The sequence below is a fragment of the Manis pentadactyla genome, chromosome X (genome assembly GCF_030020395.1).
Source record: "Manis pentadactyla isolate mManPen7 chromosome X, mManPen7.hap1, whole genome shotgun sequence".
NCBI classification, from domain to species: Eukaryota; Metazoa; Chordata; class Mammalia; order Pholidota; family Manidae; genus Manis; species Manis pentadactyla.
Genome location: NC_080038.1, coordinates 76,957,994 through 76,979,917, shown reverse-complemented (window position 1 = coordinate 76,979,917; position 21,924 = coordinate 76,957,994). Strand labels below are relative to the sequence as shown.

Here is a 21,924-nt window from a genome sequence, read left to right as displayed (position 1 = left end):
TGGAGTCTCCAGGGTTTAGTACAGTTGGTGATGGCAGCATGATGTTATTTTAGTGGCTGAAACTCCACTTCAATGATTCTTCCTTGGTTTGTACTTGCAGTTGTACAGGGGAGGCAACCATTTGTGTTAACATGTCTACAGGGCTCAGGGCTCTCTTTCAGAGTCTCTCGTTCAAACAGTGTACCACAGTACATAAGTGAACTGACCATCCCCACAGACTATTGCTATCTGACTTCAGTCCGGATTTAACAAACCACTGTTCCTCTCTATCATGCCTGCTGTGGTAGAACTTATGGAACGTGAAACTTCCATTTGATTCCCAACTGTTGCACCCATTCTTGCAGTGTATGTCCAGTAAAATGGTTGCCCTAATCACTGTCAAATACCTGTGGTTGGCTGTAGGTGGCAGAGACATATGAGGCCTCTTTGGTTGTCTGTTGGTCTGCACAATGAGGAGGAAAAGCAACCAGAAGTCCAGTATGTGTGTATACACAAGTCATGGCATACCAATGTCCTTCTGACACAAGTACAGGCTGAATATAGTGTATCTGCTGTCTGACAAGGGGTATGCAACAAACGCTGATGTAACGATTGGGCTACATCAAAGGCAGGCTTTCCTTCTAACCAACTTATCTGGGCCAATTTATCTGCTTCATAATTTCCTGGGGATGCCAGTGGCAAATGACCTGTCACATGATGTACTGTAATTATTTTTGTCTCACCACAGGCCCATAACTCTTGGCACAATTCTTGCCCCCAAAGAGGTTGGTGACCAACAAGCCAGTTGGCATGGTACCAGGTTGGTAGCCACAGAGTCAAACCCCAATAGCCCAGTTGTCAGTGTAGACAACTATAGGTGAGGGTTCCTGGCTGATTACAAGCCATAATGCCCACAGCTCTGCCCATTAACTGCTCTTCACCTCACCATCTTCCATCTATATCGTCTCAGTCTTAGGATGGAAAGCTATGGTCCTCCATTTTGGGGGCTTCCAATGGCTGGAGGCATCTGTGTACCATGCATCTTCAGTTATAGGGGCTCTTCCCTAAAAATAAGGACTCTCTGCTACTAATGGTTCTAAAGTAAATTCTTCCTGCTTTTTGCTAGTATATGACACTGGCCCCAATAAGCATTGGAGTTCTTCATTCAGGGGGCTATTAAAGAGGGCACTACACTGCCGTAGGTAAGTACCCCACTTCACCAGTGTAGAAGTTTGTGCCGCACCACTCCTTGGCTTTTGGGTCCAGTATTGTACTCACCCCAAGATGGGTTAGGTGTTTATTCCCTTTATCAGGACTGATCCAGTGATGTGTTCTGTAGCCTACAAGGAGTGAGGTATGGCAGCCAGTTGTTTTTCTATCAAAGTGCATCATACCTCTGCCCCTTTCTGGAATTGTGACCAGAATCCAATAGGTTGGTGAGTTCATTCAAGCCGCTGCCAGAGACCACAGTCATAACCATTTTCAGTCACATGAACATCCAGCTCACAGGGCCTTGATGGGTCAATCACACTCAAGGCCTGCATGGCCTTGATTGCCCATTTTGCTGTAGCAAAGGCAGATGCACATGTCTCATCCCAGTCCCACCTGATGCCCTTTCATAGCAACTGGTATAAGCACTTCAGAATTTGCGCCCAATGTGGGAAACACTCTCCAGGAGCCCAGAAGACCCAAAAACTCTTATAACAATGCTACAGTTGTAGGGGTAGGAAAGGTCTCAACTTTATCTATAACTGCTTCTGGTATAAATTCAGTCTTACTCAACCAGATGATCCCCAAGAATTTGACTGACAAACCAGGTCCCTGAACCTTGGTACTCTTCACAGCCCATCCTTTCTCCTGTAGATGTTGCAGCAGTCTAGGTGATGCACTATCTAGATCTGAAAGAGAATGGGATGTGAGCATGACATCATCAATATAAGGGTACAGCCACACCATTGGCTTTTTCTTCCACATAGTCAAGTCCTGAGCTACAAGTCCATGACAGATGGTGGGGCTGTGGGTGTATCCCTGTGGAAGCAGGGTGAATGTCCATTGCCATCCTTCTCACATGAAGGCAAACTGTTCCTGACTTTCCTGTTCAATGTCAATGGAAAAGAAGGCATTAGCAAGATCTACCATATAATGGTATGATCCTAGTTCATGACTGAGGGTATCCACCAAGCCTGCAATAGAGGGGACAGCAGCATGCATACAGGCTATGACTTTATTCAGTACTCTGTAATCCACAGGTATATACCAGAAGCCATCTGGTTTTTTACTGGCCACACTAAGGAACTGAATGGACTAAGGGTGGGCTTTATAATACCCACCTTCTTCTGCTTCTGGAGAGTTTCTCCAATCCCCTTATGTGCTCCAGGCAGTTTTTATTGTTTGTATTATTCACCTGCTGAAGCACAGGTAAGGTATGGGTGGGTGCCTAGCATGTCCCCTCAAAACTGCCTTCACCGGATGTATTCTCAGTCTGAATTCACCTGGAGTAGTCTGCATCTATAGAACTTGCATGATATCCATCCCAAAAATATACTCAGGGATAGAAGATATATACAGTATACTCCTTTGGGGGTAGACACCCTTTTCCCAAAGGGATTTGGGCTTGTTTCACTCCTACAGCATTATCCCCATATCCATTTATGACAGTGGGGGTCCTGGGGAACTGCTCAGGATTACTGTAATCAGTGAACATTCAGCCCCTGTGTCCACCAGAGCCAGCACATGTTGTATGTTCACTGGGGACCAATGGATAGCTATTTAGAAATGTGGCCTCTGGTCCCCACCTGGTCCCTCAGGGAAGGTACCTCAAACCTCTCCTCAGTCAAACTGTGTTCCCCAGTCATCTTCCTGTGTGGGCTTGAGTGAGGTTGGCTCACTCTCCAGCAGGAAGTCTTGCAAACACACAGGCCAGTCATGTGGCTCTGTCTCTGACCTCTGCCTCTTTGCCTTAATGGCTGTAACTACTGCTCTGGTTTCAGTTGTTGCCATATCTCCAGTAAGATCTTATTTGACTTCCTGTCTAATTTCCTTCCATCTGCTTCTGTGCAGATTAAATCAACCCACATCTGGGTTCTTGTAACCCTCATGGGGCCCTTTAAATTCCTCTTGTGAGTAGCAGACCTTATTTCTTTCCATATTCTCATTGCTTCAGCCTCTCCTAAGTTGGCTACCATACGTGTCACCTCACTTATGGGCTGCCCTAAGTGCTGGGAAAGAATGACCACTAGAGACCCAAGAGGAATGTGGGAGCCATTTGAAGCACAATATTTCTCATCCCAGTAGTGAAAATTCTTCATCTGGGTCATAATTATCTGGACTATAGATGGCATTTCTTATGCCTAGCTCTCATAGCACCTGTTGGAGTTCAGCATAAGTCTGCCATCTAACAGAAGATGGTAGATCTCCCAGATTCAGCCACACATCACGACATGAAGCCATAAGCCAATCAAGGAGGGAGTGACTCCCTGGGGTCTGGTGTGCATTTCGTAATTGCTGCCTCAAAGTGGGCTGCACCATCCACCCCTAATCTCACAGATGCAGGAGCCAAGCTGATATTGACTCCGAGGGCTTCTACCTAAACTGGGAGCCCAAATCCACCTGCTGAGCCTGCGTATAGGGGCAGAGTATAGAGTGCTCCATGACCTGGGGAGAGGCCTGCTCTTCTCCTTGGGGAACTTCCAGCTGCTGGGTCTTTATTTTCTTTACAACCACTGGGTGTGCTTTCAGTACAGGAGGGTTCAGTGCCTCCAGCACCACCCCTTCATCCTTCTCCAGCTCCTCCATTTCCAGGGCTTTTGGCACCTTTCTGGGCCCTACCCCGATTGCCTCTTCTGTTACAACCGTTACCTTTTCTACTATGCCTTGCAGCAATGCTAACTCAGTCTTCAGCAGCTCTCTTACCTTCACCTCAGTGCTTCACGGCTGGCCTTCTCATGCTGCCTCCTCCTGTGCTTCCCTCAGCAGTATGTCTTTTTCCTTTATGGCCTTTTCCTCCTTCAGAGCACCTGGCAGCGCTGCTGTCTCATTCTATAAGGAATCTTCTACCTCCTTCACTGGAACTTGCAGTTCACGTTCTTGCACTGTCTCTTCTTGTGGCTTTTTCAGGGGTCCATCCTTTTCTTCATGGCTTTTATCTTTTCACTCACACCTCACTGCCAACATTCTCATGCTGCCTTGTCTCATAGCAATGTCATTTCATTCTTCAGTGAATCCACAGCAGTTCACAGCTCGCGATCTTGTGCTGACATTTCTTGTGTCTTTCAGGAGCATGTTCTCATCTCTATACTTTGTTAATACTGTGAGAAGCAGTTAACCCACAATCCATGCTGCCTCATGGCACTCTTTCTCTCAAAATACCTACTCACTATGCCAAGGGCTACCCCTAGTGCCTCAGGTATCACCTCCACTTGCCTCTAGTTCTGGGGTGGGGCCCAGCCCTCTTGGAGGCAAACCACATACCCATTGGGCAACAATCCACTGTATCCCCATTCACAGGGGCAGCCCACTGAAGCACCACTCCCATAAGGGCAGCCTATCTTTTTCCTTGGTCAACAAGGAACCTTGCCAACTAATGCCAATTTTCTTGCCAATGGGTTTCAGACCCAGGCAAGTTTCCTATGTATTCAATGTGAACACAGAAATGATAGTAGAATGTTCTTGTTGCAAAAGGGTTTATTACCTGGCTTGTTCTCCTGGTAGCAGGTCGAGCACTAGAGTTCTGTCTGCATGTCTGTAATTCTCCATCATCTCTGCCTCTGCCCAGAGCACTGGGTCGAGCTTTTTATATAGTGACTCATTTAATAATAGCTTATTGCCTATGGGTGTGGAAGCAGTACCCTAGCAACAGGCCAGTTACAGTTACATCATCAAGCAGTTTAGGTTCAGTGAGAATCCTGCCCATAAGAACTCCAACTTTTCCCACAGTTTTAAATGTATATATTCAGCATTTAGGTCAGATTACACATACAATGCTTTACCAAATGTATTATCATATGAGTTTATTCATGCCATTAAGTATTTGTTCTTCAAAAATATGATTTTCATTGGTTGCATCATATTGTTTCTTAAGGATATACTATAACTTAAATATTACCTATTTGTTCAAGGAGGTAATTAAGAGGAGATGACTGCCAGTTCACCCTTGAGCTGGACCTGGGTAGAGATTCCTCACCCACTCTTGTCCATGGAATGTATACTCTGCTCACTGTTCCCAGAGTGGGAACTGTTCCAAGGATATAGCCTTGAGAGAATAAAGTGTTGTTGAGACCACCTGAACAGAATATATGACTAAAACCAGTTAAGACTTCTATGTAATTTTTTTCTGATTCTGGCTGGCAGATGCAAAGATCTACTCATTTTGTGGCCTAAGACAAGCCTCATATTTAAGTTCCCTTGCTCATTAAACCTTCCACCTACCAAGCTGGAGTGCTGTTTCCTTCTTTGGTCTCTCCCTGCCCTCCATGTATCTGGCTGGTTTTAGATTTCACCTGGGAAGCTTCCAAGATTGTGAACTAACACTATTGCTGAATACTTAAGTGATTCACATTTGTGTTAGGGTGAATTACAATGCAGTAAACATCCCTATAACTCTAGATTTCTTAAAATATGGTCCAAGAAGCCCAGGGGGTGCCTGAGACCTTTTCAAAGAACCTGTGCAGTCCCCTCTTTTCCAGCTACATATCCATGTGGCCAAATTTCTTTACACCTTCAAAACAAATTTTGGAATAGATTGAATGGAGATACAAATATGAGTATCCAGCTACCATCTATTAGGCCAGACATTAAAGAGAATTGCCTTTAGGTAAAACTACTATTTTCATTTTTCACTTTAGAAAATAGTTATTTTTCTATATGCATTCATTTTAACATGTGTTATTATCATGTTAAGTCAAATAACAAATGTCCATTTTTAAATTATAAATTTTAAACTTGATTTCTAAAATAAACATGTATAGATATTATTACATAAAATATTTTTTTGGGGTCCTTTACAATTTTTAAGAGTCAAGAAATTCTGAAACTAAAATTTTGAGAACCAGTGCTCTAAATATACTGAACGCCCTTCAGGCCCTAAACCATATGAAGATGGACTTTCCCTTTTGTCAAATAACTAAGCATTACTCAAATTATTACAGCACCTAGTGAAAATTTTCAAACATCACAAGTATCAAACACATGCATTAAAGAATTATAGCCTACTATGTATCATAATATAGTGAGTCTAATTTATGAAAGAAATATTCAATCCTGCCATCTCATTTTGCTTTTAGAGACACTTACTGAAGAATAATACTAGGCTTTAGAATTTCTCACCTTTGAAGTGCTGCAATTTCAAAACAAAGTACCACAAATACTGGGAGATTCCAAATGCCCTACCATTTGTTACTGTTGACCTTAACTACCAAGCAGAAAACTATCTCCTCAGAAGCCTTTACATATGCTATTTCTGTGCCCGTAATATGCTTTCTCAACTCCCCTCTTTTGCCTAGACAACTCCTATTGAACTTTCAGGTTTTACATAAATGTCAGATTCTCTGGTAACCCAATCCTAATCTAAACTTTGTCCAACATTATTATTTCCTAGCATTTCATTTCCTGTACTTTTTCACATTTTATGTTTAATAGCATTTTATTTGATATGCCTCATATATAAAATAAACATACATATAAAGTTAATAATTGCCTACTTAGTAACTTCATACTATTTTGTGTAATTATCTCCCCCCACTAAGCTTTAATCTCCATAAAGACAGGGGCTGTGATTTCCTTATGCATTACATTATCCATCATACCTAAGACTTTACCTGTTATCATAGGAAACACTCAAATAATCACTGAATGAATATTGAATAAGCTTTCTAAGAGGAAAATGGCCTGAAATGTTCTTTTCCATGTAAGATAATTGGCCTCTGAGAGTCAAGTCCAGACTAAGCTGAAGCTTCAAAAGTAGAGCTACCATGTGCCTTGATGAGTATTTGGGAGTAAAAAGTAGGGGAAAAGTGGGGGCATCATTTTGCTGACCAGTGGCCTTCAGTTAATGGTCAGAATTCACAATTAGTATAACCCTCAATGTTTATTTATGGTTTAAACTAGTGTATTATTAAGGACTATATCAGAGCATGGGTAAAATCTATAGCAGAAACATTGTTCTTTCATCTATTGAGTTTCAATGTTTCATAATATACAATAATTAGGACTGCAATTTTAAGAATAAAACCCTACACTATTTCTTAATTTGAGAATTCTAATGTATTCCTTATTGTATGATTCCTTTTACATAAAGTTATAAGCAGGCAAAACAAACCTAAATCATTAGAAATCAAGATAATGGTCACTGTTTAAGGGAGAGTAGTGACTGGGAGATTGTGCTAGGAGTTTATTGGCTGCTGGTATTGTTCTATTTTAGGAACTGGGTTCCTAAACTGGTGTATGTACAACTGGTGTATGTACTTCATAAAAATTCACCAGCTAAACATTTATGAGTTGAGTCCTTTGCTGTACAGATTTTTAAATAAAAATGTTATTAAAATGTGAAATTCTTGTTGTGAAGATTAATTTTCTTTTTTATTTTAATATTTTGGTATCATTAATATACAATTACATGAAGAACATTATGATTACTAGGCTCCCCCCTTCACCAAGTCCCCCCCACATACCCCTTCACAGACACTGTCCATCTGCATAGTAAGATGCTGTAAAATCACTACTTGTCTTCTCTGTGTTGCACAGCCCTCCCCGTGCCCCCCCACTATAAATGCTAATCGTAATGCCCCCTATCTTTTTCCCCACCCTTATCCCTCCCTTCCCACACATCCTCCCCAGTCCCTTTCCCTTTCGTAACTGTTAGTCCATTCTTGGGCTCTGTGATTCTGCTGCTGTTTTGTTCCTTCAGTTTTCCTTTGTTCTTATACTCCACATATGAGTGAAATCATTTGGTACTTGTCTTTCTCCACCTGGCTTTTTTCATTGAGCATAATACCCTCTAGCTCTATCCATGTTGTTGCGAATGGTAGGATCTGTTTTTTTCTTATGGCTGAGTAATATTCCATTGTGTATATGTACCACCTCTTCTTTATCCATTCATCTACTGATGGACATTTAGTTGCTTCCATATTTTGGCTATTGTAAACAGTGCAGTGATAAACATAGGGGTGCATCTGTCTTTTTCACACTGGAGTGCTGCATTCTTAGGGTAAATTCCTAGAAGGAGAATTCCTGGGTCAAATGTTATTTCTATTTTGAGCCTTCTGAGGAACATCCATACTGCTTTCCACAATGGTTGAAATAATTTACATTCCCACCAGCAGTGTAGGAGGGTTCCCCTTTCTCCACAATCTCACCAACATTTGTTGTTGTTTGTCTTTTTGATGATAGCAATCCTTACTGGTGTGAGGTGATATCTCATTGTGGTTTTAATTTGCATTTCTCTGAAGACAAGCGATGCGGAGCATCTTTTCATGTGTCTGTTGGCCATCTGAATTTCTTCTTTAGAGAACTGTCTATTCAGCTCCTCTGCTTATTTTTTAATTGGATTATTTGCTTTTTGTTTGTTGAAGTGTATGAGCTCTTTATATATTTTGGATGTCAATCATTTATCGGATCTGTCATTTATGAATATGTTCTCCCATACTGTAGGATACCTTTTTGTTCCATTGATGGTGTCCTTTGCTGTACAGAAGCTTTTTAGCTTGATAAAGTCTACTTGTTAATTTCTGCTTTTGTTTCCCTTCCCAGGGAGATACGTTCATGAAAAAGTCACTCATGTTTATGTCCAGGAGATTTTTGCCTATGTTTTTTCTAAGAGTTTTATGATTTCATAACTTGCATTCATGTCTTTGATCCATTTTGAATTTACTTTTGTGTATGGGGTTAGACGGTGATCCAGTTTCATTCTCTTACACATAGCTATCCAATTTTGCCAGCACCATCTGTTGAAGAGACTGTCATTTCGCCACTGTATGTCCATGGCTCCTTTATCAAATATTAATTGACCATATATGTCTGGGTTAATGTCTGGATTCTCTAGTCTGTTCCATTGGTCTGTGGTTCTGTTCTTGTGCCAGTACCAAATTGTCTTGATTACTATGGCTTTATAGTAGAGCTTGAAGTTGGGGAGTGAGATCCCCCCACTTTATTCTTCTTTCTCAGGATTGCTTTGGCTATTCGCGCTCTTTGGTGGTTCCATATGAAATTTTGAAGTATTTGTCCCAGTTCATTGAAGAATAATGTTGGTAATTTGATAGGGATTTCATCGAATCTGTATATTGCTTTTGGCAAGATGGCCATTTTCATGATATTAATTCTTCCTAGCCAGGAGCATGGGATGAGTTTCTATTTGTTAGTGACCTCTTTAATTTCTCTTAAGAGTGTCTTGTAGTTTTCAGGGTATAGGTCTTTCACTTCCTTTGTTAGGTTTATTCCTAGGTATTTTTTTTTAATGCTATTGTGAATGGAATTGTTTTCTTAATTTCTCTTTCTATTAGTTCATTGTTAGGGTATAGGAAAGCCACAGATTTCTGTGTGTTAATTTTGTATCCTGCAACTTTACTGAATTCCGATATTAGCTCTAGAAGTTTCGGAGTGGAGTCTTTAGGGTTTTTTATGTACAATATCATGTCATCTGCAAATAGTGACAGTTTGACTTCTTCTTTACCAATTTGGATTCCTTGTATTTTTTTGTTTTGTCTAATTGCCATGGCTAGGACCTCCAGTACTATGTTGAGTAACAGTGGGGAGAGTGGGCATCCCTGTCTTGCTCCCGATCTCAGAGGAAAAGCTTTCAGCCTTTCGCTGTTCAGTATGATGTTGGCTGTGGGTTTATCATATATGGCCTTTATTATGTTGAGGTACTTGCCCTCTATACCCATTTTGTTGAGAGTTTTTATCATGAATGGATGTTGAATTTTGTCGAATGCTTTCTCATCATCTATGGAGATGATCATGTGGTTTTTGTCTTTCTTTTTGTTGATGTGGTAGATGATGTTGATGGATTTTCGAATGTTGTACCATCCTTGCATCCCTGGGATGTATCCCACTTGGTCATGGTGTGTGAACCTTTTGATGTATTTTTGAATTGGGTTTGCTAATATTTTGTTGAGTATTTTTTCATCTACGTTCATCAGGGATATTGGTCTGTAGTTTTCTTTTTTGGTTGGGTCTTTGTCTATTTTTGGTATTAAGGTGGTGTTGGCTTCATAGAATGGATTTGGGTGCATTTCCTGCAATTCTATTGTTTGTAAAACTTTAAGGAGAATGTTTATTATGTCTACTCTGCATGTCTGATAAAATTCCGGGGTAAATCCATCTGGCCTGGGGATTTTGTACTTGGGTAGTTTTTTGATTACTGATTTATTTCCTTTGCTGGTAATTTGTCTGTTTAGATTTTCTGTTTCTTTCTGGGTCAGTCTTGGAAGGTTGTATTTTTCTAGGAAATTGTCCATTTCTCCTAGGTTTTCCAGTGTGTTAGCATATAGGTTTTCATATTGTTCTCTAATAATTCCTTGTATTTCTGTGGGGTCCGTCATGATTTTTCCTTTCTTGTTTCTGATTCTATTGATGTGTGCTGATTCTCTTTTTCTCTTAATAAGTCTGGCTAGGGGCTTATCTATTTTATTTATTTTCTCGTAGAACCAGCTCTTGTTTTCATTGATTTTTCTATTGTTTTCTTCTTCTCAATTTTATTTATTTCTTCTCTCATCTTTATTATGTCCATCCTTCTGCTGACCTTAGGCCTCATTTGTTTTTCTTTTTCCAATTTCGATAATTGTGACATTAGACCATTCACTTGGGATTGTTCTTCCTTCTTTAAACATGCCTGGATTGCTATATACTTTCTTCTTAAGACTGCTTTTGCTGTATCCCACAATAGTTGGGGCTTTGTGTTGCTGTTGTCATTTGTTTCCATATACTGCTGGATCTCCATTTTAATTTGGTCGTTGATCCATTGATTATTTAGGAGCATGTTGTTAAGCCTCCATATGTTTGTGAGCTGTTTTGCTTTTGTTGTACAGTTTATTTCTAGTTTTATGCCTTTGTGGTCTGAAAAGTTGGTTGGTAGGATTTCAATCTTTTGGAATTTACTGAGGCTCTTTTTGTGGCCTAGTATGTGGTCTATTCTGGAGAATGTTCCATGTGCCCTTGAGAAGAATGTGTATCCTGTTGCTTTTGAATGTAGAGTTCTGTAGATGCCCATTAGGTCCATCTGTTCTAGTGTGTTGTTCAGTGCCTCTGTGTCCTTACTTATTTTCTATGTGGTGGATCTGTCCTTTGGAGTGAGTGGTGTGTTAAAGTCTCCCAAAATGAATGCATTGCATTCTATTTCCTCCTTTAATTCTGTTAGTATTTGTTTCACATATATTGGTGCTCCTGTGTTGGGTGCATATATATTTAGAATGGTTATATCCTCTTGTTGGACTGAGCCCTTTATCATTATGTAATATCCTTCTTTATCCCTTGTTACTTTCTTTATTTTGGAGTCTATTTTGTCTGATACTAGTATTGCAGCACCTGCTTTTTTCTCTGTTGGTTGCATGAAATATCTTTTTCTATTCCTTGACTTTAAGTCTGTGCATGTCTTTGGGTTTTGAGGTGAGTCTCTTGTAAGCTGCATATAGATGGGTCTTGCTTTTTTGTCCATTCTATTACTCTGTGTCTTTTGATTTGTGCATTCAGTACATTTACATTTAGGGTGATTATTGAAAGATATGTATTTATTGCCATTGCAGGCTTAGGTTCGTGGTTACCAAAGGTTCAAGGTGAGCTTCTTTACTACCTTACTGTCTAACTTAACTCGCTTATTGAGCTATTATAAACACGATCTGATGATTATTTCTCTCCCTTCTTATTCCTTCTCCTCCATTCTTCATATGTTGGGTGTTTTTTTCTGTGCTCTTTTTAGGAGAGCTCCCGTCTAGAGAAGTCCCTCTAAAACACCCTGTAGAGGTGGTTTGTGGGAGGCAAATTCCCTAAACTTTTGCTTGTCTGGGATTTGTTTAGTCCCTCCTTCATATTTAAATGATATCATGCTGGATATAGTATTCTTGGTTCAAGGCCCTTCTGTTTCATTGCATTAAATATATCATGCCATTCTCTTCTGGCCTGTAAGGTTTCTGTTGAGAAGTCTGATGATAGCCTGATAGGTTTTCCTTTGTAGGTGTCCTATTTTCTCTCTCTGGCTGCCTTTAATACTCTGTCCTTTTCTTTGATCTTTGCCGTTTTAATTATTATGTGTTTTGGTGTTGTCCTCTTTTTTCCCTTCTCTCAGGAGTTCTGCATGCTTCCGTAGTCTGAACAACTATTTCCTCCCACACTTTGGGGAAGTTCTCAGCAGTTATTTCTTCAAAGACACTTTCTATCCCTTTTTCTCTCTCTTCTTTTTCTGGTACCCCTATAATGCAGATATTGTTCCTTTTGGATTAGTAACAGAATTCTCTTAATATTGTTTCATTCCGGAGATCCTTTTGTCTCTTTCTCCATCATCTTCTATGCATTCCAGTTGTCTGGTTTCTATTCCATCAATGGCCTCTTGCATCTTATCCATTCTGCTTATAAATCCTTCCAGAGATTGTTTCACTTTTGTAATCTCCCTCCGGACGTCATCCCTTAGCTCTTGTATATTTCTCTGCAGCTCTGTCAGCATGTTTACGATTTTTATTTTGAGTTCTTTTTCAGTGAGACTGTTTAGGTCTGTCTCTGAAGATTCTCTCTCAGGTTTTGTCTGAACTATCTTGACTGGGCTAAATTTTTTTGCCTTTTCATGGTGATAGTGGTGGCTGTAGGCAGGTTGCGAGTGTATCAGCTCGGGGAAGAAAGTCTTTTCCTGCTTGCTGGATGCCTTGCCCTTCTCCGCTGCCTGTGTTGATTACCCGCACTCCTGGAGCAGCCACCGGGTTAATCCCCTAAGCTGCTGTGGGTGGGGTGTCCTTCAGAGCAGCTTGGAGCCCTGTGGGGAGTGGCAGGTATGCCAAGTGCTCTCCTCCATGATAGCGGCCCCCCTACCGGGTAGCTGTGTGCCATCAGGGGCCTTTAGGTCTGGTCCAGGTGACTTTGCATCCGGCTGGAATTTTGGTTGTGTGTGGGGAGCGCAGCTGCTCCCTCTGGCACTGCTGCAGGTGTGCGTAGGCCTCTCCCATGTGAACCTCTCCCAGGCTCCTCTGGTGCCACTGCCACCGGCTCGCACGCCCCACACCCTGACTGTTCGGTTGCTGCCGAGGCGGGCTTGTACGAGCCACTCCCGGTCCCCACTGGCACCACCGGCACACCTGTTCTGCTCCCAGTCCCCTCCGGTGCCTCTGCTCCCAGAGCGCGCTGCCACTCTCCCACTACTGGGCCTGTGTTTTGGGGTCCGTACCAGTTGGAGGAATGACTGGCAGGCTGCTTAGTGCTGTGAGGGGCTTCAGAGCTGCTCTGCCAGTCCGGGGTTTTGGGTGCCCAAAGTTTCCTGGGATTCCCAGCTGCTGGCTAAGTGTGCCGGTCCAACTTCGACCAGCTGTGAGGTCCCTGTCTCTTTAAGACTTGCAAAAAGCACTCACTTTTCTTTTGTTTCAGAGTACCTGCCTACAGGTTTTGCTTTTCCATTTCTTTAATATCCAGCACCCCATGCACCTTGTGTCTGTGCTCCGGGTGCAGATTTCTAGAGCTGGTTGTTTAGCAGTCCTGGGCTTTCACTCCCTGCCCATTCTGACTCTTTTTTTCCTGCCAGGTTCTGGGGTGGGGGAGCATTTGGGTCCCCCCTGGCCACAGCTTGTATCTTACCCCCTTCGTGTGATGTTGAGTTCTCACAGATGTAGATGTATCCTGACTGTTGTACTCCATCCACTGGTGTCTCTTTTAGTAATAGTTGTATTTATTGTATTTTCATAAATATATATGTTTTCGGGAGGAGATTTCCACTGAGCTACTCACTCCGCCATCTTCCTGTGATCCTCTCTGAAGTTTTATTTTCTAAAGTATAAAACAAAAGTTAAATACACCTTTACTTTCATTTCCTCTGCAAGGTATGACAAAGTTTCATAGTAATTGATTTGAGGCCTTCTTTATTATTTGATCTTAAGAGACTCTTACTTAGGAACCTAAATTACCTATGCCATAATGGCATTTACTGTAGTATCTACATTTTAGATGTGATAGTTATAATGTATTTGGAGGAAAAGGGGATCAGAGTTGGAAGACATAAGGTCAAGTATCACTTCCAGATGTTTAGAGTAGTACATCCAAGAATTAATCAAAACCTTTCTAATCTATCTATTAAATGGGAATTATAAAACAACCGTAACTGTATGTGAGGATTAAATGAGATATTATGTGTGAAAACACTTTTTAAATTATATAATTTCTAACTACGAAGTATGAGAAGAAAACAATAACCATGCCATCAATTTCCTATGATACTACTCTTCCTTCTAAATCACTCATTGTCAAATTTATTAAAGAGGAACAATTATACATAGGCTTTATAATAATCTTGACTTTATAATTTATCTTATCTATGAATTCAAAGTATTTTAGACAATAGAGAGCAAAATAGAGTTCAAGGCTTAAAAACATAGGAAAACATCCTAGATGGCAGGTTTAGATCAGCCTAGTTACCTGAAACTGATGACTTAGTTCTGCTAAATGTTTAATTGCAAGTTATATACTGAAAAGAAAATTGATCTTGCTCAACTACTTAACTATTCAACTCAGAGCTATATTAGACCAACAGCAAAGAACATCATCATTTTGTAAGTAGTATTTTCCAATACTCTGTACTCATATAATTCCAATACTCTGTACAACTGCAAAGTGTTCTTTCTGAGAAGAAACATCATGACTTAATTTCTTGTATGACCTATGTCACTATTAAGTGTTGTGAATGCAAGTTGTTCATCAGTAAGTGTATGTTTGATTGACTAGTTTCAGAGGAACCTCTCTTCTCCAGTCTGGTAAATACTTCTAGAATTTTCCATTTTAAAGTTTTTTTCCCCATCATAAAGTATAGCCAACTGATATGCAAGTAATACAATGCTTTACATTAAACTTTTTCTTTTATTCTGACTTAAAGAGGGGGACATATATGATATAATGGTACTCTATAATAGAAAATGATAAAGAAATGATGGAGAAATTATGTAATGATAAAAAATATTAATAGAAATATAAGAATTTCAAAGTAATAAAATTTGAGATAATAATGCCAAGAATTGCATCAACAGATCAAATATGAGGTGTAATTGCCTTGTATAAACTGGGTGAAAATATCTAGTCTTTGAGTTATACTAAGTGTAACCTCTTAAGGATATCTTCATCACTTCTTTCAAATACAGTGACTCACAAAAAACTATTCATAATTTATCTTCAATTAGAACAATGTTTTCCTTCTTTAGAAGTCTATGGGAGTTGTTATGTTCCACAGATAAGTGAAATCATATGGTATTTGTCTTTCTCCACCTGGCTTATTTCACTGAGCATAATATACTCTAGATCCATTCATGTTGTTGCAAATAGCAGGATTTATTTTCTTTTTATAGATGAATAATATTCCATTGTGTATATATATCCCATCTTCCTCCAGCATATAATACTCATTTTAAAATATAGCTTTTAGGGTTACTTGAATGGTAAGCCTTGGCTCACCAAAATGGGTGGTATATGGTTGTTCCCCATATCTATAAAGGATTAGTGCTTCTGTTAAATACATTTTTAGTTATTGATTGCACACTGCAACCTGGTAAATATTTAGCAGTTATTTGTATAAGCATAAAGTTCTTTATACCTTGAAATAAACATCCTTGAATCTTGGTCAGGTCACCTGAGAATGACTGCTGCAAATAACTGCTGTAATTCTCAGCAAGAGAAATCTCAAGTTTCTCTTACTGTTTCTCAAATTGGACACTCATTTTTCTTAGAGGTAAATAACACACTTTTTGGTTTCTTCACTTCAGTTTAAGTGAAAAACAGTGCTGGAGACTGAAATGTTGTGGTTTCTTCTTTTCAAGACAGCTAGGGCAGCCTCTTCTACCATTTCCAAACTTACTCAGTAGAACATAATGAAAACCTTCCAGAAGTCTGTTCCTTTTATCTCTAAAACGTTTTTTTAAAGTCCTGAGAAATGTCACGTCAGATAAAGGGTTTCTGAGAATTCTTTGCTCCCCAAATTGCAAAACAAAATATTTCTACTGTGACATTATCCAAGTAGGGAGATTTTAATTCTGAGTTCTGAATGAACCACAGCATGGATCATGAACTAGGAAAGAACGTGACAGTTCAGAGCATCTCAATGGTCAAAAGGGACATATTACCAAAGACAAAAATCACTATGTATCTAAGAGATGGTCCTTCAAATGATTGCTGTTCTTAACCATATAGTACACTTTCAATGTACTCATTTCTCAATGGTTTTCCATTTCTAGGTCCATCAGATCTCTTTCATTAATTAAAATAATTGACAATGTTACAAATCCTTGAAAATATTGGAAAATGTTCAACCCAATTAAGTGCAAAGATGAGGTAAAGGAATGGAGTAAAGGAATTCACAAAGATAAAGATGAATCCTTGGAATTAAACATCTTGATTGCTGTTTAAAAGCAAACATCAGTTCTTTAGAGGTCTTCCCTTAATAGCATTAAGATCTAAGATGGTATTTATATAGGATTAAATCTGATTTATACATCTTCATCTTATAAATGCTCATTTCAATGACATACTGGGATGAAATAAAAATCCTATGTCCTCTTGAACCTAAATCATTTGCTCTGGCTAAAAAATAACCCTAAAACAGAAAAGTTAGATTAGAACTACTTTAAATGCATCTCAACAGTCAGTGAGCACAGCTAAAGTATAAAACAAAAATATGAACATAATAAAAATAGGTAAGTGCATAGATCACTTTATTATGTTCCAAGCACAATGCTACATGCTTTACGGGCATTATCTTATTTAATACTCTAAATACCCTATAAGATAGATATCACTGTTATCATTTGACAGATGAGGATACTGAAGCAGAGAAAGGACAATTTCCTAATAAGTGGTGGAGGTTGAATTCTAACCCCAGTACACTAATATCATAATCCACAATCTTACTTGTTATAATATAGTGAGATAGTTAATTATTACTCTAACTTTACTTAGACAGTAATTTTAAGAAATGTACCTATAAGAGACGATTCTGTCAGTAATAAAATATTGTTTTAAAAGCAACACTTTAAGCATGTAAATTCTACAAATAAGAGCTTCTAATTGAAAATTCAAATAAATGTATTATAAACTCACAATTTACAGTAAGAAATAAAAATGGACTGGTAGAGCATTTTACTGTGGTCTTTAGGTGAGCAGGAGTGTCAGTTCTTCATTCTCCCCTTTAGTACTTCATTATTTAAGGATTTCTATCATTTTTTAAAACTTCTGTGATTGTTAATCTTATTCATATCCCTAGATTGTAAAGTTTTCAAAGGCAGACATTGTCAAGCACTGGTAGTCAGAAGACCTAGATATAATCTATGTCAAATAATGACCTACCAATTTATTTACCTGTGTCTTAAGTACTTTCATCTGTAAAACTGGGATAACACCATCTTCTCTCATTAAGGCCAAATTAGATAAAGGACATAAAAGTATTTTGCAAACCATATAGTACCATGCCAAACAAAAACTGTGTCACTATTGGTATAAGGATACATAACTCTAATGCCTACTGAAGTAACTATCTCTGACAACCAACTCTGACAACTCTGATGTCAGTGGTGACCATGTCGAATCCATAACCAGCAGTAATAAGATACACTCACTTAGGTGCCAACGGATGGTGAGTGAAGGAACTGGATTTCTGTTTACACCTGGAATTAGTGAGCTAGTGCCCCCACCCTTTCTGCTGCTGCAGTAGAGTCAAGGAAGGCCAGCTAAAGCAAAAAGTTTAAATCAGATCCAAAATCTTATAATACAGCATGAAAATGTCCAGGTTTCTATATACTCACCACACAAAGACCAGGAAGATCTCAAACTGAATGTAGAAAAGACAATTATTAGGTACTAACATTGAGAAGACAAATATATTAAAATTATATGACAAATATTTTAGACACAGTTATAAGATAAATAATTTCTTGGGATCTAATATACAGCTAACAGTACTGTAATATATACTTGAATGTTGCTAAGAGAGTATATCCTAAACATTCTAACTACAAAAAATGACACCTATGTGAGGTATTAAATTAATCATCAATGTAATGTGGTAATTATTTCACAATATTGTATTGTGTATTCATATTATCATATTGTGCATCCTAAATGTACATAATGTTACATGTCAATTATATCTCAAAGCTGTAGAAAGAGAAATAATCTTGAAAGCAGTGAGAAAGAAACAGGACCTTACTCATAGTGGAAAAACAAAACGATAGCAGAATTCTCACCAGAAATCAAGGAGGTGAGAAGGAAGTGGCATGATATAGTACTAGGGAAGAAAAACAAATTTAAAAACAGAACTGTTCAAGAATCTTTTAACCAATGAAAATACCCTTCAGGAATGAAGGGAAAATCAAGACATCCTCACATGAAGGAAAAGCAAGAGAAGTTGTTGCAGGAGATGTATCCTAAAAGAATGGCTAAAGGAAATTTTCTAATTGCAAAGGGAAAGATAAGAAGGAAACCTGGAATATCAGGATGGAAAATCAAATGATAGGCAAAACTATGGGTACATTCAATAGGCTTTCTTTCTCCCCTTGAGTTTTCTAAATTATGTCTTGTATCTGAAGGAAAATCATAATGTTGATATGTTTCTAAATGTATATAGAGGAAATATTCAAGCCAACTACACTATAAACAGGGAAGGGTAAAAGGACATAAAAAGAATTAAGATTTCTATACTTCACTCAAACATGCAAAATGATAATACCAATAGACTGATAAGTTATGTATATATAATGTGTGTATGTTTGTGTGTGTATATGTATATATCTAGAGCAACCACTTAAATGGCTATACAAAAAGATACACTAAAAATACTATAAATCAAAACTGAATTCTATAAAACAATCATGTAAGCCACAAAAAGGATATAGAGAACAGATAAATGAAAAACAAAAAATGAACAAAAAATTTTTATATGGCAAGCTTAAGCTAACATCAGACAATTACATTAAATGTAAATGTTTCACATGACCAAGTGAGATTTATCTCAGGAAAGCAAAGTTGTTTCAGCATGTGGAAATGAATACCTGCAACAAATGACATTAGTATAAAAAATGAAATAAAAACAGCTATTCGTCTCAGTAGTTGCAGAAAAACATTTGACAAAATATAGTATTCACTCATAGTAAAACACTAAACAAACTAGGAAAAGGAAATACTTCTCAACCCTATAAAAGGAATCTTAAAAACCAGCAGAACATCTGACTTAATGTTGCAAGATTAGATGTTTTCCCCCTAAGATCAGGAAAAAGACCAAGTTGTTTCCTCTTGCCATTCTCTTCAACATTGTTCTAGAGGTTCTAACAAGGTCAACTGGGCAAAAAACAGAAATAAAGGACATCGAGATTGGAAATGAAGAGTGGAATTATCTCTTTTTGTAGTGGGCATGATGTTGTATATACAAAAACCTGAATAACACACACACATACACACACACACACACATAAATCAGAGCTGAAAAATAAGTTCCCCAAGAATGAAGAATTCAAAATTGATAGAAGACTAATGTGCATTTTATCATTTAGCAAAGAACAATAAAAAGTGCAGTTAAGAAAATAATTGCATTTATATAACATCAAAAGGAATAAAATATTTAAGAATAAGTTCCTCAAAAGAAATGTATGATTGTACAATGGAAACTATAAAAATAGTGTTGAAGGAAATTAAAGAATACCTAAATAAAGAAAAGATATCTCACATTCATTTGGATAGGAAGACTTAATATTATTATAATGACAGTACTTTAAAAAGCAATCTATAGATTCAACATAGTCTCTATCAAAATACCAGCCAGCTTTTTCTGTAGATGGGACAAGCTAATTCTAAAATTCATATGGAAGTATGGGTTGCCAAGAACAGAACAAACAAAAAAACCTTGAAAAATAAGACAAAAGTTAAAGGACTCACATTTCTTTATTTCAAAACATACTATAAAGCTATAGTAATCAACTCAGAGTGATACTGTGATACCGGCATAAAGCTACACATACATATCAATGAAAAATTTAGAATGTATTAATAAGCCATTATAACAATGGTAAATTGATTTGTGGCAATGATGGCAAGATAATTCAATGTGAAAGATATATTTAAAAATTAAAAGACTTTCATTTTCTTAGAGCAGCTTCAGGTTTATAGAAAAATTGAAAAGTACAGAGTCCCCAATATCCACTCTCCCTCCCCCCATAATTTCTTATATTATTTGCATCTTGTATTAGTGCAATATATATATACATTTGATGAACCAATTCTGATACATTTTTGCTAACCATAGTCCATGGTTAAAAATGTCCCAATTTAAAAAAGACCCAACTATATGTTATCTATAAGAAAATCACATGAGATATAAGAACAATTATATTTTTAATAAGAGAATTGAGAAAGATACCATGCTAACATTAAAAAAGATAAACTGGGCAAAGCTGTATCAGTATCAGAAAAAAACAGGCTTCAGATAAAGCAAATTCATCAGGGAAAAAGAGAGGCATTACATAGTGATAAAAGGGTCAGTTGTCTAAGAAGACAAAACAATCCTTAGTATGTATGTATTTAACAACAGAGCATCAAAATACATGAGAGGGAAAGTGATATAACTTCAAGAAGAATTAACAAATCTACTATTTTAATTGGAGACATCAACAACCCTCTATCAGAAATGGATAGATGCAACAGAAATAAAATTGGTAAAGATATAAGTGAACTCAACAGCACCATTAATAAACTGGATATGGGGATCACGGGAATATGGTGGCGTGAGTAGTTCAGAAGAAACCTCTTCCCCAAAATATATATATTTATGAAAATACAATAAATACAACTACTCCTAAAGGAGACATCAGTGGATGCAGTACAACAGCAAGGATACATCTACATCTGTGAGAACTCAACATCACATGAAGAGGGAAAGATACAAGCCGCGACCAGGCGGGACCTGAATGATCCCCCACCCCAGAACCTGGCTGGAAGAAAGGAGTCAGAACGGGGAGGGAGTGAAATCCCAGGACTGCTAAACAACCAGCTCTAGAAATCCACACCCGGAGCGCAGACACAAGGTGCATGGGCTGCTGGATATTAGAGAAATGGAAAAGCAAAACCTGTGGGAAGGTCCCCACAACTGGCGCCCCTGAGACAAAAGAAAAACAAGTGCTTTCTGCAAGTCTTAAAGAGACAGGGACCCCATTGCTGGACGAAGTCATCCCGGCACAATTAGCCAGCAGCTGGGAATCCTGGGGAACATTAGGCGCCCTAAACCCTGGGGAGACAGTGCAACTCTGAAGCTCCTCACAACACTAAGCAGCCTGCCAGTCGTTCCTCCAACTGGCACAGACCTCGACACTCTGGCAGAGTAGCGGGACAGTGGCAATGTGTGCCAGGGACGGCAGCACCAGAAGGGACCAGGAGCGGATCGTGTATGCCAACGGCAACAGAGAGAACCAGGAAAGGCTTGTGTGAACCTGCAGCGGCAGCGACCGAACAGCCCGGGTGCAGCTCATGTGCACCGGTGGCAGTGGAGCCAGAGCAGTACAGGAGAGGTCCGCACGGGAGAGCCCCACGTGAACCTGCACCGGAGCCAGAGGGAGCAGGCACACTCGCAGCAGCCAACTGGTATCCCAGCCCAATGCACAGCCGCCCGGGCAAGACCCAAAGGCCACTGCTGGCACACAGCTGTCCGGAAAGGTGCCGTTATCACAGAGTAGTGCACCTGGCATGTCTGCAACTCCTCACAGGGCCCCGCGCTGCTCTGATGGACACCCCACTCACAGC

General features: G+C 38.9%; 1 protein-coding gene across 1 annotated transcript in view; it reads right to left on the bottom strand.

Moving 5' to 3' along the window:
* Positions 1-21,653, bottom strand: part of LOC118922483 (uncharacterized) — a 97,561-nt gene extending 75,908 nt beyond the window's left edge. Inside the window, 3 exon segments of the mRNA XM_036905344.2 lie at positions 12,988-13,319; positions 17,943-17,968; positions 21,489-21,653. Coding sequence (XP_036761239.2) covers positions 12,988-13,319; positions 17,943-17,968; positions 21,489-21,653 — 523 coding nt within the window.
* Positions 21,654-21,924: the final 271 nt, after the last annotated feature.